Source organism: Pezoporus wallicus, unplaced genomic scaffold (genome assembly GCF_028554395.1).
Source record: "Pezoporus wallicus isolate ANWC-B61680 ecotype Strahan unplaced genomic scaffold, APGP_CSIRO_Pwel_v1 contig_5935, whole genome shotgun sequence".
Taxonomy (NCBI): domain Eukaryota; kingdom Metazoa; phylum Chordata; class Aves; order Psittaciformes; family Psittacidae; genus Pezoporus; species Pezoporus wallicus.
The window spans coordinates 2,386,362-2,403,400 of record NW_026637215.1 but is presented as its reverse complement, the minus strand read 5'-3'; the positions used below and the strand labels follow the sequence as shown (position 1 = coordinate 2,403,400).

The window sequence follows — 17,039 nt, the reverse complement described above, 5'->3', positions numbered from 1 at the left end:
CTTTTTAGGTCCGGTGAAGACCTACATAATGTGATGCTAGGAGTGCTCATTATTTGAGAGGAGAGTTTGAGACAAGAGTGACAGGAGCTCATGAGATAAAATATAGGGCTGTGTTCTCATAGGCAGAATTCCTGCATGTCATATCTAATCCTCATTGGAGTTGGCCAGGCAAAACAGTAGGTCTGCCTCTATAGGTTAATTCCAATAGCAGCTCAGCCTCACTGGGAAACCTTTCTTTTCCTGTCTGAACAAGTTTGTTGCATTTGAAGGTACCTGTGCTGTTGTTTATAAATGACACTGTTCACAGGTTTTGCCATTTGAGATTTTAATCTACTTTTCTGGATGCATCAGAAAATGTACAGAAGGTTAGTAGGTAATGAATGGCTTATTTGCAAAGTTGGTGCAAATGTGAGTTCTCCATTCTTCATCTCGTCATTTAAGCAGATGTAAAACATTCTCTTTAAAGTTCTGCCGTTTTTAAACTGTTGCTTTAGTAGTTCTGTGCCTCTGCTATTTTTGTAGTGTCAAAATCGTTCTCTGTCATGCTCCATTTGGTTGCAGTGGAGATGACTGTGGGAGAAATACAATTTTCTGGGAAGCATTAATTGAAATGATGGCTCTATATTCAGCATGCAGTAACTGACAGATGCAGATAAGGAACAGAGAACATTCATTAAGTGGTGCTTCTCCAGGTTTTTAGTCTTTTTCTCCCTCCAAAAAAGCAAGAATGCTAGATGAAAGCTGAAATGCATTTCATGTACTGCATGACGTTGTGGAAAAGGCCTTTTATGCAGTTGTTTTGATTCTCCCACACAATTCAAACAAACGGGGGGGGGTGGGGCATCTTTTTTGAGAGAAACCTTAAGAAATTGCTCAAGTGCTGTAAGCATCAGTAATAAATTTTCAGTGTTTCCTAAACCTGTGGATGCTATTAATAGATAAACTTAACCCAAATCTTTCTAATCATTCCAAAACACTTGGGTCAAAGTGTACTGCACAGCTTCAACATGGAAAAGCACTTAATAAAATTCATGCTGTGTGGACAAATGAACATAAAAGCATCTAGTCTGTGGCTTGCTAGCATGCAGAAGGCAAGGTGGAAGGCTGCTGCTTTAGCCAGTAACGTGGAGTCACGTTGAACTGCTATTTCCATGTATGATTTTATTTTAGTCCCCACTGTGGTTTTTTTCACTTCTTTAGATGTTTTATACCTCCATATAAAACTGATATTTCCGATTACTTGGGTTTGCAGTGCTCTGTCATTATCGTCCCAGGACTCAACACTGAAGGGGCAAGCAAGAAATATGACTAAAGTGTTCGTCAGGAGCAGTGGTGAAGTCAGCATGTGTAAAATGGAAAAACCCCATTAAGAAGCTGGCAGCAGGGAAGCTGTCTCTGGGTGGAAGCCCTGGTGAGGGCAGATGTCCACTTCCCGTCTCGCTGTGTAATTGACGTCTTTGCCATCTGCCCGGCCTGTCATCGCACGCGAGCAGGGCAGAGCAGCCTGCGGGTCTGCGGCGGGGGCCGGGGGCACCTGAGCCTCTTCACACCTTTAGCACTGTTTAAAATAAGGTTTCTGAATAAAGCAGGTGATTTCAAGTGGATAAGGTGTGTCCCGTCCCCCGTCCCCCCCCCCCCGCTTCCACCATACCTTCTGCTGGCAGTGGAATTGCGAGTTTATGGTATGGAGACTTTATGGAAGCTTTGCAGAATAAACCTCTCTCATTGTCTCAGATTCTCAATCACGTTTCCCTTTGCTGTATCTCGTTTTATAACTTTGGCTTCTCTGTATTCCTTTTATTGTCCCTTTCTGACCTTATCTCTGCAGTAATGCTTAGGACTGTTGAGATGGGGTTTCATCAATTGGTCTGCAGGTTTCTGCATTCTCTCCTTCCCTTTCTCTCTAAATGCAGTATTTTAGTTTCTGGCATTCAGTGGGAGATAAGAAAACAAGAAAACACAGTTTTGCTGCAGGAGCTTTGTTGAGCAATGGCCAGATCTCAGGAAAAGGGAAACCTTTTGGCTTGAACTAAACATTGCATTTGATTTTCCAGTGTTTCTGAATGACTTACAAGAAAACAGATTTCCTAATTGAAGCTGAACGTGCTGTTTATTTTAGGTGACACTGACTTGGTGAATAATTTCACCAAGACACAGACTTACAGAAAAGAATAGAATCACATGATTTACCGGTGTCTCTTCAGGGGTCTTAAGAAAATAGTATTTAGTATTAAAAAATGAAAGAGAAAAATTAAGTGAAATTTATGTCTGAATTCCAGCATGGGTTATTTAGACTGTAGTCTAGAAGGTAATTGTGACCACAGATGCTTTAAATCCAGTCTGGTCCTCAACCTTATGGGGACTAAATGAAAACAGTTTTTATCTTAGAGAGAAGGCAGCTCTTTGAGTTCCAGTGTTGGTCTTTTGCTTTGGAGACTTCTCAGGCTGGCCATGTATTTGTATGAGCATTATGAGCAGTACACAGCGTATGTGTACTTTTTATGGCCTCCTGAAGGTCTGTAGCACTATTTCCAAGTGGTGAGTTCATCATGTCTAGGTGGAGACTATCAGGATTGCTGAAGACTACAGCTATTCCCTGTGCCATTTCAGCCATCCCTCTCAGGGTGCTGAGTACCCTATCACCTCCTTCCCCACTGGAACTGGCCCACCACCCTGCGCCTATGTTCTGTGCTGGAACAGAGGCATTTGTCAGACATCTCTTCCTTCCACTTCCCAAAGTGCTCTGGAGTTTCCCGTTTCAGAGTTTTGCTTGCCCTGAATGCTTACCACTGCCAGTGCTGTCCGTGTGCTTTCCTCTTTATGCGTGAAGTCCCTGCTGTATTTGCACGAGGTTATGTTTTGGGGGCCTGTTTCACACTGTGCACGCTGTTTGCAGTGAAAATCCTTCCTTGTGCTGGCAGGCTTTGCAGCCCTCTGAAAGCTGATCGGTGGTACTGTGGGTGGCTCTGAAGGCTTGGCCCTGTGTGGGATCCCAGCTGTGGTGAGTGCCTCCCGTGTGTTGTCCCCACTCCTGTGATCTGCGCTGGTTCACAGAAGGGCAGCTACCCAAACAGCTCATCGCTTGCAATTCCTGTTTCGCAGTGGGAAGTGTTTACCTTGGAAGCTGACTGGGAGCTCATGGAGGAGTGGAGAGGTTGGACGTGTTATTGTTTGAATCATGGAGAAATAATGTAGACACACTAACAGCTGGAACCTGGCTGTTACTGTGGCACCAGGCACTGAAAATTAGATGAGGTGAGGTAACGATAACTACAGCCTGCCTTTATCTAGGAGAGGGGGATAGCGTTTCTTAAAAGCTGAAGGTGAAATGAAAGTTTGATGAGTTAACCAAGAGCCAGAAGCTACCCAGCAGCTGTAATCATATACCCGCAGTGAAAGGCGAGTTGACATCTTCTCCTGCACTGCAGCAGGACTGGTCTGTTCAGGAAAGCATCACTTTCGTTTGAGGGAATGACGCTTGGGCCCGGTGCTTCCATCCAAGAGGAGGCTTCCTGGCACGTGCACGCTGCTGGGAACAGTTGTACCAGTCCTGAAGGAATGAGACATACAGCTGAGTGCCAGTACCTCCGGATACTGACATGCTTCAGGGAGCAAGGGCTTACCCTAAACTGTGTGAGGATTGAATCCTTACAGTGTGGGCTCCATCGTTTCCTCCTGCTCTATTGCAGGCACCTTCGTATAGCTCCGAGGCCAACTCTCAACTCAAGTGCTGTCATCATGTCACGTTAGGGTGAATAAGCGTGAATAACTTGATGTTGCTGAGCACGTTCAAAACCTTCAGTTTTGTAAATGTTCCAAATGATGTCAAATGTTTTTTGGCTGATATATGTAACCACTGATCTTATTGCAGTTCCTCATGCTGCTGAGCACGGAGGATGCGCACAGTTATTCCATCCTAACACTTGCAGGTCCTTTTTGTTTTCTGAACAGGCGCTAGACTGCATAGATTAATATCATTAAAATAGGGGAAAAAACACAAAGTTGGTTGTTCAGTGCAACCGCACGTTCTTACGCTGTATCCTTCCATTGAAGTGTTCTTAAATTGAAGTGTCGTGCAAAATATGGATTTTTATATTGATTTAAGGAACCGTATCATTCCCTTTTTTACTTTCTTTGCATATGCAACCTGTCACTTTTGCTGCCTTTGTTCACTTAACCAACAGTTCGTTCTAGTGGTGTGTGGCAGTACGAATGCAGCAGGAGAGGCTGCTCTGCAGTAGAATGAGACTTGCTTTATTGCATTATACTTCAAGGTTGTGGACCTGAGGTCAGAACAGACATATGTAATACTGCTTCTGTGGCTGTTACCAAAAGCTGCCAATGGCTATTCCAGCTACATCCCCAGTATACTGTGTTTGTGCTTTATGGGCTATTTTCAGAAGTCATTGCTTACATGTATGTATGTATCTGTATACATAGGTCTTATTAAAGTAAACCTACTGACTTTTTGTATGCTTTAAACTGTTAGGAATGAGTACCAAATGCAGCCCATAAGGATTCTGTTCAGAATGTAAGGATGTATCGTCTTGCAAAGGCAAAATTTAAGTGGAATATCTGTCTATTTGTTAATATGCCATAGGTGGTACAGCTTGTAATTGCTCTTGGAGAAATAACTTGCAGGGATGCAGATCTAAGCAGGCATTTTCTATTCCACTGCAATTTTAATGTGTGCTGTTTTATTTTCTTTACAGGATTAGCTGGCACTGCTGCAGACCTAGAAAAAAGAAAGCTTATTTTTGGAAAAAATTTTATACCTCCAAAGAAGCCAAAAACATTCTTACAGCTAGTCTGGGAAGCCTTGCAGGATGTGACTCTTATAATCTTGGAAATTGCAGCCATCATATCTTTGGGACTTTCATTTTATCAGCCGCCTGGAGAAGGGAATGAAGGTAAAACCTTTTTCTAGAAGTCATTTGTGTAAGTTGAAGTAAAACCAGCCCTATCTCTCAAATGAATTCCATCCCCACCCTCCAGAAGGTCACTAACAGGAAATTTCCACGTGGTTTATGCCTGTTACCATTACATCTGGTACTGACATATTTTTTGTGTGCTTGACATTTCTTTATGCAAATAGTGAAACCTTGTGACATGTGCTAAACACATTAAAGAAAAAGCACCATATTCTTGCGAATCTGGAATAGTTTTGTTTCTGTTTTCACCTTTGTGCTTGCCTTTGGTGTTTGTTTATCCAAGATGGTCATTTACTGCATTATAGAAGAGAAGTACTTAGTTGCTTCTGTAACTGATGGATCCTGTCTGCATGAACATGGGCAAGTTGTCAGATAGTTTGTAACACACCAGCTGAAGACCTGAATTTAGTGAAATTCACTCATTTGAGTACTTTTAGTGGTATAGGTAAGGCTAGTGAGCCTGGACTCAAAAGGGAGTATTAGAGGCTAAATCATGTTACTTATAAACTAGATACTGCAGAATTCTTCTGTGGTATCTAGAAAATTTAACACCATGCTTGCACACCCATTCCCCTCCTTCCCCTTTCCCCCCCTTCAGAAAGTTGTCTTGGATTCACATGCTTAAAGTATTTGTTCCTCTACATAAATGTAAGATTTCCATTTCTGGCAACTGATACAGATTCCTTCCCCCCCTCCCCGCTCTCTCATAGACTTACAAAGCTGGCTAAAACATGCTGTGTGAAATGACGTGCACAGCTTGGCAAATGCAGGAAGAATGTCTTCCTCTAAATATAGCCTTAAAATACTTTTTACATTTGCTTCAGTTTCGTTTGGCTGCTTTCCTTGAAGACCCTTCCTTCTTCCTTTTCCATTTACAAGCACAATAAGCACGTAGCTATGCAGAGCTGTTGCATATTATTTATGATTCTTTAATCCTTTCTATCCAGTCAGGAATCTTTTATTGCTTTCTAACTGCATTTTGAATATGTGGCTATTGATTCAGCAGGTATCTGATTTAGGCATGGAAAGATAAAGGAGTCATTTGTCTTTTAACTGAAGAAAATGTTACTTATTGCCACTACCTCAAATAACTGGACATAGTAGAATACCTTGGGGACGTTGAAAACCATGAATGGTGCTTTACAACATTAGAACTTGGTTCTGCAACCTTCTTTCTTACGTGTAAACGTGCGGACTGTCCTCTTATTTTTAATTTATTGGGTGGGAATGGGATTTGGGAAGTAGGATTGTTACGGGTTTTGTTAAGAGGGGAGATGTGTCAGCAGGCAGTCTTGTTTGGGTTTTAAAATCACTATTCTTCTTACTTTAGTGCTGCATTTAAAACCTTTATTTTCCCACGGGTAGGTATGACACCTCTGAAATTCTGAGATAGTCTGGAAAGCTCAGCAGCACAGCCTGGGAAAAAGCATTTGTGTTTTCCCACAGCACAGGGTTTTATTCACTGGTCACCATTTTCTCTATGTTTTTAGAATCGTTTTCCTCTTGCCGTGTTTTACATGAGGAGAATAAATCAAATTACCGAATATCTTTTAATCCAGCTTTTGGAACGCATTGTAAAGGTCCCTTACTTTTGTTAAGTAAAGGCTTGTTTATCCCCCAGTTCCATGCGTGCAGGCGCCGTTCTGTCACTTCTCACCAGTGATGTGCATCAAGAGCATTTTCAGTTCAAGGAGCACAAGCCCAGCCACCCCCAGAGCAGAGCTGGGCTGGCTGTCTTTGGCAAGCAGGGTACTGCAGGGAAGGGGAGAGGAGTACACATGGCTTCAGAGGTCGGGTGTATCTGTAATTTCTGCCATCCTGCAAATGTTAAGAGTCACTGGAATATTGCATTTGTGCTCTGATGGGGATGTGCCCAGTGCCCCACCTCGAAAGCTGGAGGCAGAGTCTGTGAATTCGACTGCCATCCGGGTGAGCTGGAAGCAGCCCATCTCCAACAGGCAGCACGCGGACGTCGGAGACCCAGTATTTTTATGGCCTCTGTCACAGTGGTGTCTCAGTGTCTCCCAGGCATGTATGGATTAATTCTGAGAACGTTCCTGTGAGGAGTAAGTGTGTAACACTACGTCTGTCACCCTGCTTAATACCACCGAGGACACAAGTATCACTTTGATGAGTTTGAAGCCCGATACCACTTACGACATCAAAGTGAGGGCCCACACCAGTAAAGGGATTGGGCCACTCAGCCCCAGCATTCAGTCCTGGACCTTGCCAGTTGAGCAAGTGTTTGCTAAGAACTTCTGTGCCAGTGCCATCATGAAAACGTCTGTGTTGCTGAGCTGGAAGTGCCTGGCTGCTGTAAATCTGCAGTGCCTTTTGAGCCTCTGTACAATAGCCAGAGTTGAGCAGTTGCACGTATGTGGGAGATTCTCTTTCTTTTTGAAATGAGTATATTACAAACTGCTGTACATTTATTGGTAGGTGTCCTGAACATAGCAAACCTGACACATATTAAGCTTGATTTTGCTATTGGTGAAGTGGGGTATAGTCATACTTCAAATTGAGTTGATGGGTTTTGCATAACCTTCTGTAGCCAATTATAAAATAAAATCGGATATAGTCTAATATTGACTAAAATGCAAAGTTTTTGTGAAGGAACAAAGTATGTTGTTTTGCCTCTACTTCAGCCAGTACATTGGGCAATTTAAACTATTTCTTGAATTGAACATGAACCTGGATTCTGAGCAAACATGGGCCTGTCTTGGGGAGATGTAGTTCTTTGAGAGGGCAGCAGCTCTTGGGAAGCGTCTGCTCACCTATCTAAACCTCAGTTATTCCACATTGCTCTAGGTTGGTCCATCTCTGCACTGCTGTTGTATCAGAGTATGGAAATAAATGCCATGTAATATCTAACATCCTTGCCACAGTCTGTATCACTGATGTCGCTTCCCTGAAGTGAGAGGGTAATATTGCCTCTGGGGGGTAATAGGGAGTCCCTGCCCATTGACTAGGTCAAGTATGAAATCCTCCTTTGGGAAGTGTGAAAACCTGTATTTTCCTTTTCTGACTCTTCCCAGAATGAAAATGATTTACTGAAATGCACATTTAGTTGCAAGTTTTATTTCCTTCATGAGAAGAGCATGTTTTCTTCTGCAGATACAGCCCACTGTTGGGAAGGGGAGCTGGCACTTCCTGCTCACTGTCTACTCTTGAATGTGCTCCATGCCTCCACAGCCCACTTTAAAACACTCTCTGGTGGTTTCTGGCTGAACTCGGTGGTTGTGCTGCCCAGCCCTGCACGGAGCCTTGTGATGAGCAGGGCACAGGGGAGCTGGTCCTGGGGCTCGGGTCTCTCCTGCAGCCCTTCACAGGAGAAGTGGGAGGCTGCAGGTTGTGCCTGCTCACAGCCGCTGCAGCTCCGTGGGCTGAGGAGCCAATGGGCAGCTTTGCTGGACAGAATTCCTCTTCCTGCATGATGCATTCTTAACTTTGTTCTTTCCTTTGTCTCTCTTCATCCCCTTCCTCCTCCCAGTCCCTAAAAGTTGTGGGTATTTGATTTTGCTGGTAGATGACAATGTGTGAAATACAAACCTTGTGACAATCAAGTTTGTCTATAGCTCAGCAAGAAGTCTCCTGTGTGTAACAGGACACTACTTCCTGGTGCATGCTTGTTTTACAACATGGAAAGGCATTGTTTCACAAAATAGAGGCAGCCTCCTCTTTTAAATTCTATTTTATTTCTTTTGTTTTTCCAAATGAAATGCATTTTAATTTGGAAAATGAGTCAGTGAGATTCTTCTCCTGTCCACACTGATTTGCTCGCTCATCACTGCTGACTGTCTGAACTCATCACCTTGCTGTCATCCACGTGGACTTTTCAGAGTCTAGAACCAGTTGTAAATATAAATTCAGTACTGTTGCAATGGAAAAGACTTACAGGAAGTTAAAATATAAATACAGGTGGTGTAACCTTTATGAGCAGAGAGGTGTGAGACCCTGCTGGGAACAGGCAGTTTCCTTGCAGGTCCATGGTACGTACTGACACAGCGCTTTTCATGTCACAGGGAAGTTTGTACTGCAGATGGACCTCACATTGCATGGGATAATTGTGTAAATTCTTTTGTCCTGGCTAAAAGTGCCTATGATCATCGTATGCTTTTTTGATGTCCCTGACATCTGTGCCTAGGGAAGGATGATGAACAGAGCATGGGCCTTTCTATTGGAGTCCAAATGATGCAGAAGTTGGTGTTTCCACAGAAATGTCTTTGTCAGTGGCAGAAGCATTGGCATTAGCCAGATGCGTTTTCCTCCTGTTAAGAAAGTCCATGGTTTATGTCCAGGAGCAACTTGAATGAGAAGTCTGGTCAGGGAGATGTAGCTGAAGCCACTAAAGATGGTAAGTCTTGGGCAGGTAGCAGGGAAAGGGTTTGGACAGGCTGGAGTCCGCAAAGAGAGGGGATCTTCTATTTTCTATTACTGTGAAGTACACAAAGAGACCACACATCCAGAAAATACCAGTGTCCATGAATTGCTTCAGGAACCTTGTTTAAGGGTGTAGCCTAATGTATGTATGTTGATGCCTTTTGCTGTATAAGGCAGTTACAAGCTCAGAAGTTGATTTTTCTGTGTGTATTTCTAGATCGGTTTCATTGCCCATTTTAAGCTATGAATGTTGATACATTGCCAAATTTAAGTCCATTGACTGTAGCATAATTGCATTTCCAAACATCTACAACACAGTTTGGTGTTATCTTGGGAAAAATAAGTAGATAATAGGACAAGGGGGGATGGCTTTAACCAGACAGAGGGGAGATTTGGCATTAGCCATTAGGCAGGTCTTCCCTGTGAGGGTGCTGAGGCGCTGGCATAGGGTGCCCAGAGAAGCTGTGGCTGCCCCATCCCTGGCAGTGTTCAAGGCTCCAGGGTTGGAACTGGATGAGCTTTAAAGTCCCTTCCAACACAAACCAGTCTGGGATTATTACCTACTGAGTTGCATTCAGTTCAGACTATTGGAAACAGTTGGTATTTCTGAGGTTTTGAGGTATCAGTAGCAACGTTTCTTAACCAACTGGAAAGAGTAATAATCTGTTGTTGACAGTATAGGAAGTTTTTGTTCTACTCCAATTCTCCATTGAAAATCTTGGTGAATCTTGGAAATCATGGTTTAATTTTTCCATTGCAGTCACAAAATCTCATCTCCAGGAATTACTGGACGATAGCGGAGCTTTGCTTCACTGCTTCTCCGGAAGCCACTTCAGTTCCTGTGTTTTCCTGTTTCTTAGCAGGAGTGAGTTTCAAGAACGTTGCTCTCAGCGGCTATGCTGGAGTTGGTTTTGTGATCTGCTTTGCATTCCCTTTATCATCTGGCAGGCCATTAAGAACAATTGAGAACTCCTGCATAAATTATTGTCAGCCCGGTGGCAATGACTGATCCTCACAGCTCTCACGGGCTCCTTCTTCAGCAAAGTGCAAAACTGCGGCTGCTTCCAGCAAATGTGTTTTGAGAGGCAGACCTGGTGCAGATGTGGCTGTACTGCAGTGCTGATCACACGGGGGTGCCGCTTCAGTTCAAAAAGACTGCTCCTCAGAGCAAAATCCTTGTCCTGGGTTCCTGGGTTCCCTGAGCAAACCGAGCAGTAAGGCTATGATATGTAACAAGGAGTTAATGAATATCTGGGATCCTGCATTCACGTTTTGATGTAGTTAGTCTGGGACTAAATTTGAAAGCTGTCTTTGTGTATCAGTGAATGGTGAAATCATTATTGTGTGCAGTTTGTAACGAAATACCAAGTGTCCTGTTTTAGAAATAGAACTGCTTCATGAGATGAAGTAGCTGGACTTGGGGTCTCAAACCTTTGCATCACTTGAGGAAACGAAGCATCCTTTGGGAAAGAGAGAGTACACTCAGAAACCCACCAAGGGAGTGGGAAACGGCAGTTCTTCTCTCAGTTCCCCCCAGATCTTGGTCTCATTTTAGCTGTAGATGTGCAGGAGTCTCTCACCTGTATTTTTGGGGTTTTTTTTGTTCATTTTAGTTTTGCTTTGGGATTATTTGGGGTTTTTTTTTGAGTCTCTTTCCCCTTAGGTCTCTGCTGAAACAGCCTGTTCTTGTGGGAATGACTTAACTGTGATTTGTGCTGCTGCTGTCCCTCTCTGAAGCCACTTTCACTCAGTCTGCCCTGCAGTTCAGAGCACATCAGCCCCATTGCCCAGGTTTGGTGCATTGATTAGCTGTTAAAAAGTCTTCAGTCTTCTGCTAACACCCCCACTAGCAATTTCTGAGCCTTTTGGGTCCTCTCCCTTGTTACTATCTTCAGGCCTCACATCACATGTGGCTCTTATCACCCACTTGCAAAACCCACTCCTGTCAACATGTGACACTCAGTTACTATTTACATGGATGTAACAAACCTGTCAGCTTTTCTTCTTGAATTCTGTTTCCTTCTGTGGATCATGAAGGGGGAAAAGAGTAGCCTGAGGTTGAATGTTACAGCATCCCAGAGTTCAGTGTGAAGCTGCAAGCATGATGTCTGTTTTCAGGTGTACAGTTCTTTACAGCTTATGGGGAAAAACAGGAAAAAGTCTTTGTGGTTGAGGTGTCTTCTGTTGAAATTCTCACTGCAAAACTCCACCTTGAAACAGAAGTTAAATGATGGGTTACACTGCTTAATACACTGTTCAGCAGAGGTTTGGCTGGGTCAGCTGTCCCTGTACTCATGCAGCAAGTTAATGAAGAGAAGACATGGAAACAGGGCATGGTCCCCTGGAATTTGGTGCTCTGAAGCCACTTTCATTAAGCTTTTGGTGGCGTTGATAGGCAGCTGCTGCTTGGGGCTGGGCCTGGGGTGCCTGCTGACCTCTCATCCTTTAGTTCCCTTACAAGAGACAGTATTTCTGGGGTTCACAACTCAGTTGTTTCCTTATCATTCCCATAATGTGTCGTGTCACTTGGTCAGTGGGGACTTATGTCGGAGATTTAAATCGGAAAGGATGTCTGTGCAACTGGAGAGAAGATACAGCTGATCCACAGCTCCTGTGAGGATAGCTGCCCATCTTGTCTCTGTGCTAAGCCTTCCTGAGGAGTACTTGTACTCATGGTGTGTTCAGTGCATATTCCAGCAAATCTTGCGATCCTTATATGTGAACCGGAACAGTACATGTGTAAGGATTGAGGGGACAGCAGGTCACAGTCAGACATGGAAATGCCAGAGCCAACATGCTTGTCAGTGCCACGTTTGCCAGGTAGCTGTAAAGGTCCTTGCCACAGGAGCAAAGTCAGCCACGTGCTGGGTAGATAAAAAGAATCAGTCTGAGGGGGAAAAAAACCTACAACCAACCGACTTATCTCCTACCTTGTGCAGATCCACTGCCTGGGATCTGAAATGCTGGGCTGTCTCTGTGAAGATACCCTCAAAATACATCTCTTGACATTGCAACACATTGGGCAGGTCTGTAGGAATAAGGCTCAGTGGGAAAGGTTTGACCAGTGACTAGGTACTTGTGGAAGGAAGTGATGTACTGTGTACCTTTATTAAAGAATTCTCTCTGTCAGTGTAGGTCAGTGCAGTTCTCCTCCTCACAGGTTCCTGACCCTCAGTGCAGATTGTGCTGGAGCAGAAGAGCTGCAGTAGGCTGTCTGCTGGGTTTTGGCTAGACTCAAGTACAGTGTCATGTTCTAAAGATACACTGTCTGTCCCAGTTCCCCAGCGCTTAGTATAGGTATTATGGAATCTCTTGGATTAAAACCAACAGAGTAGTATAACATAATTAAGACATTACTCCTTCAACACATTTCAAAGTTTTGTGGTCACAGGCAATATCTTTTTGTGGTTCCACTTCTCAGCTTTCCCCAGATCAGATTGGGGTTTTATTGCTTCTCACATGATGTCTAGGCTACTAAAGGGAAATTTAGTATAACAGCGTACAGCAGCCATTCAGACCTTCCGCTGCATCCAGGGGGAAATAAGGAATGCCACCTTTCTAACCTAGCTTTAAGGTCATGTTAAGAATTTTGTTTATTGCTTGGTATTTGCAGTTGTGAACAGCTGAAGTTTCTAATCCAGATTTTAGCCTTTTCCATAAATTCACTCTATTTGGGCTTTATCTTATATTTTTTCCTAGGGTAATTCCTACCCCCTTCCCTTGCCTGTATTTGTAACTCGGCCAAAACTCTGTACCAGTGTATGATATCGAAGTCACGTGCAGGTTTTTTCTTCTGCTCTTGGGTGGGTTTCTCTGCATATAGAGAAATCTTCCCTCTGTTTGAGCACGCAGCTAGAAATCTGAGCTGGCCATGCTGAGTCAGCAGCCAGCAGCCACCATCGCAGCCTGGCAAGATGCGCGTTGAGAATACGGGGTGCGATTGGGCAGTGCTTTGGTGTTCAGGAGGGGCTGCCTCCTTCCTCTTTGGGAGGAAAGCAGCAGAGCACTTCTTGGTTTCCACAGGAGGGTGAATGCTGGAGCGGTTTCTGTAGTTCAGGCAGGGTGGTAAAAGAGGGAAAAAGACCATTTCTGCGTTGCCATGCATGATGGGCACCTTGATCTTAGATTAACGTTCTTCTCATGTTCCCTGTGTTTAATCTGTGATTTTCATCCCTTCTCTTTCTTTGTTGGTGTGACACAGATATGTTTGGTGTAGTGTTTTCAGGTGGAGTAGCTCACTCCTGCAGTATTGAATCGTCCTTCCTGCTCTCGCAGAAATGTGTTTGCTTTGTTAGACTTCTTGCCCAGATCTTAAAATTCCTATATTTTTTTTTCCAAGACATGTGGGAGATTGGTTTGCTTTTCTCTGGGGCTTCTGGAAATCTTACGTTCTTCTGATGAAATCAGCTTATTCTGAACCTGTGAAAACATACAAGATTCCCTGCTGAGGAAACCTGAAAATAGACCCTTGTGTACGCAAACACATATTGGCACAGGAGAAACACACAGGTGTCAGTTGGGCAGGAGGCAAACGCTGGGTATAAAACAAATAGCAGGATTAGCTCTGCAGGAGCACGACCCACTCATCTGGTGTTGGAAGTGGTATGCAGTAAATTAGAGAGTACAGTCAGTTCCTGCCAAATGGAAACAGACCGGGGTTATTGTTTTTGTCTTTATTAGTACTGATCATTTGGGTGACCTCAGCACTAGAAATAAGCACTCGCAAATCTGTGCATGGATCAAGATTTCATCTGAGCAAGAAACACTTGTGTGCTCCCTTTGCTCAAGTGACCCTGGGGGATAAGCTGTTGCTTCAGAACAGTTACAGAAAGTGAAAGCCTGAATTATTGAGGAGCTTTAACCAAATTTCATTAAACTTAGTTAAAAGTAACCCTAGATAAATAACCACGTGAAAATCTTGAGCCATCCTCTGTGGGATTCAGTTCATTTGCTTCCTGATGAGGTGCAGTGGGTATAACTGAAATAAACCAAGTACTGTAATGCAGCATTTATCCATTTTTACCTTGTCTTTTACATCCGGGATTTCATCCTACATTCTCCTTAGCATTTTAATTCAGAAGGGCTGCTCCCAGGCTTGATGAAGCACATGAATATTTAAGGTCTTTGCCAAACTTTTACATCCCCAGAGTCTTGCCAGGGCAGTTAAAGATCCCAGGACACAAGGTTTTCCTCAGAGAAATGTTGCATGTCTCCCTGTCTCTAAAAACCCGTCTCCCTGGGTTTCATTAGTATGCACTGATAGATCTGAATAATGAGTGAAAGAATAAGAAATGTCAGAAGTGAGTCAGCTGAACAAAGTTAATTCTCTGTTCTTTGTGGCAGTTTTAGATCTTAATATATTTTTATAAGCATTTTACATGTGGTAACATAGATTGCATTAAAAAATACACAAATGGAAGCAGCATAAAAATCCGGTTTGTAAGGCCAGCACTAATACTGCTTCAGAGTTCTCCTAAAATCATAGCAGTACATAGAAATAAACAACTGTAAGTCTTTTGCCAGCCCTTCCAGCTACAAACATTATGATGAAAAACTGATTCCACAACCTGTGTGTGTGCCATTGGTATTGTAAAAATGTCATCATGTAATAGTTGTGGTATGTTGAAGATCCATTATATCTTTATGCCATTTGCATAACACAAAAGGTATGTCAGAAAACGTGAAGCCCTTTTTAAAATAAAAGCAGCTACATTTCATTCATTTCAGTACTTTGCAGTGATTTGAATCTTAACTTCCATCCTCTTCACACACCGTGTCAGTGGGACAGCAAACCAGCCCTGCACCCCTGGGTGATCGCTTCAGAAAGTTCCAGAATTCTGTTGCAGATGCTGAAAACAATCATTAGCAAACATAGAATCACAGAATAGTTAGGGTTGGCAAGGACCTTAAGAGCATCAAGTTCCAACCCCCCTGCCATGGACAGGGACACCTCACACTAAACCATGTCGTCCGAGGCTCTGTCCAACCTGGGCTTCAGCACTGCCAGGGATGGAGCATTCACAACCTCCCTGGGCAACTCATTCCAGTGCCTCCTTATATCCAATCTAAACTTCCCCTGTTTTATTAACCCGTTACCCCTTGTCCTATCACCACAGTCTCTAATGAAGAGTCCCTCCCCAGCATCCCTATAGGCCCCCTTCAGATACTGGAAGGCTGCTATGAGGTCTCCACGCAGCCTTCTCTTCTCCAGGATGAACAACCCCAACTTTCTCAGCCTATGTTCATACGGGAGGTGCTCCAGTCCCTGATCATCCTCGTGGCCTCCTCTGGACTTGTTCCAACAGTTCCATGTCCTTTTTATGTTGAGGACACCAGAACTGCACACAATGCTCCAGGTGAGGTCTCACAAGAGCAGAGCAGAGGGGCAGGATCACCTCCTTCGACCTGCTGGTCACGCTCCTTTTGATGTAGCCCAGGATACGGTTGGCTTTCTGGGCTGTGAGCGCACACTGGACCCGGCTCATGTTCAGTTCCTCATTGATCAACATCCTCCAGCTCTTCTCCGCAGGGCATCTCACAAAAGGTCCAGGGAACAGCTTCCCTGGTAGTCCTCACTGTCAGGGTAAATTCGGAACCCCTTGGCCTGGCTGGGGAATCCAGCTGCAGGTCCTGAGCCCATCACTGGCGCAATCTGCAGGCTGTAAGCACTGGCTGGAGTCTGGCAGGACTGCCAGGCATGTGCCCAGTACAACATAATCTGATGCCATGCCATGTACTTCCTCAGAGGTTTTAGTTCTGACTTGATTTCATTTTAGCCCTTAGTTAGAACAGATTTGGAATCCGCCCCCCTTTTGTTTCAGACCTTGCTTTGTACTGTACAAACCTGAAGTGTGTTATTCTGTGAGTCTCTAGAGTGTGTTACATAGCATTCTCCAGGCATCAGTGGAAAACCAGGTTGTAAGTAAGAGGGTATAAGGGCCGTGCAGCCTTCACTGCCAATGTGTCCTACTGTGGATCCTTTACCATCTTTGCTGCTAAACAGGCAGCACTGTTTGTTTGGCTGTTGCTGCACAGGAGGTTTTATTGTTCTGTCCAAAGAGCAAAACTCACAAAAGGGGTTGAGACAATGGAAATGCAGCAGTTAGAAAATAGCATTTTCCATAAAATAAATTACTCTCAAAGTATTCATTGATTTCAGAGCTTTCAAAGGAGAACCTCTGAAGAGTCTTGTTGCACACACTGAAATACTCCTGTCATTCTTCATAAAAATTAAACCATGAGATTTACAAAGGATATTTTAGACTGTCTGGCAGTACAAGGCATGAAGCAGTTGACATCCTGGAAAACAGGACTAAACCCAGGAGAAACGGAAGTATTTGCCCTCTTAAAAACAGCTTGTTCCACCAGAACCCCATCATTTACTCTCTTTCCTTCCAAAGCTGGGATGAGGTGAATCAGCATATGGCTTCTAGTGATATTAGTCCAATCTGTTGGGTTAAGTAAATTTAGTTCCTTTAAGAATTTGCTTAAGAAAGTCTCTTACTTTTTAATTCCTGCCCTAAATTGTACTTCAGTGCAAGTTCTAAATATCCAGGAGCAGGTTGGAGTGTCCAGCTAGTATAGTACACACGTCCTAACTTGCATGCAGATTACCTTGCTGTCTTCCCATACTGTATAAGGCTGCTTTTCTAAAGACGTATTTGTGCACATGTGAGTTGTCATTACCTGGATGCTCTGTTCAAGTTCTGAAACATTTTTGCTTTTCAT

General features: G+C 43.7%; 1 protein-coding gene across 13 annotated transcripts in view; it reads left to right on the top strand.

The window, feature by feature from the left end:
• ATP2B2 (ATPase plasma membrane Ca2+ transporting 2) overlaps positions 1–17,039 on the top strand; it is a 273,342-nt gene that overhangs the window by 143,126 nt on the left and 113,177 nt on the right. For all 13 annotated transcript variants that reach the window (XM_057404260.1, XM_057404271.1, XM_057404259.1 and 10 more), the window contains exon 3: positions 4,713–4,910. In XM_057404260.1, coding sequence (XP_057260243.1) covers positions 4,713–4,910 — 198 coding nt within the window. The remainder of the gene's footprint in view (positions 1–4,712; positions 4,911–17,039) is intronic.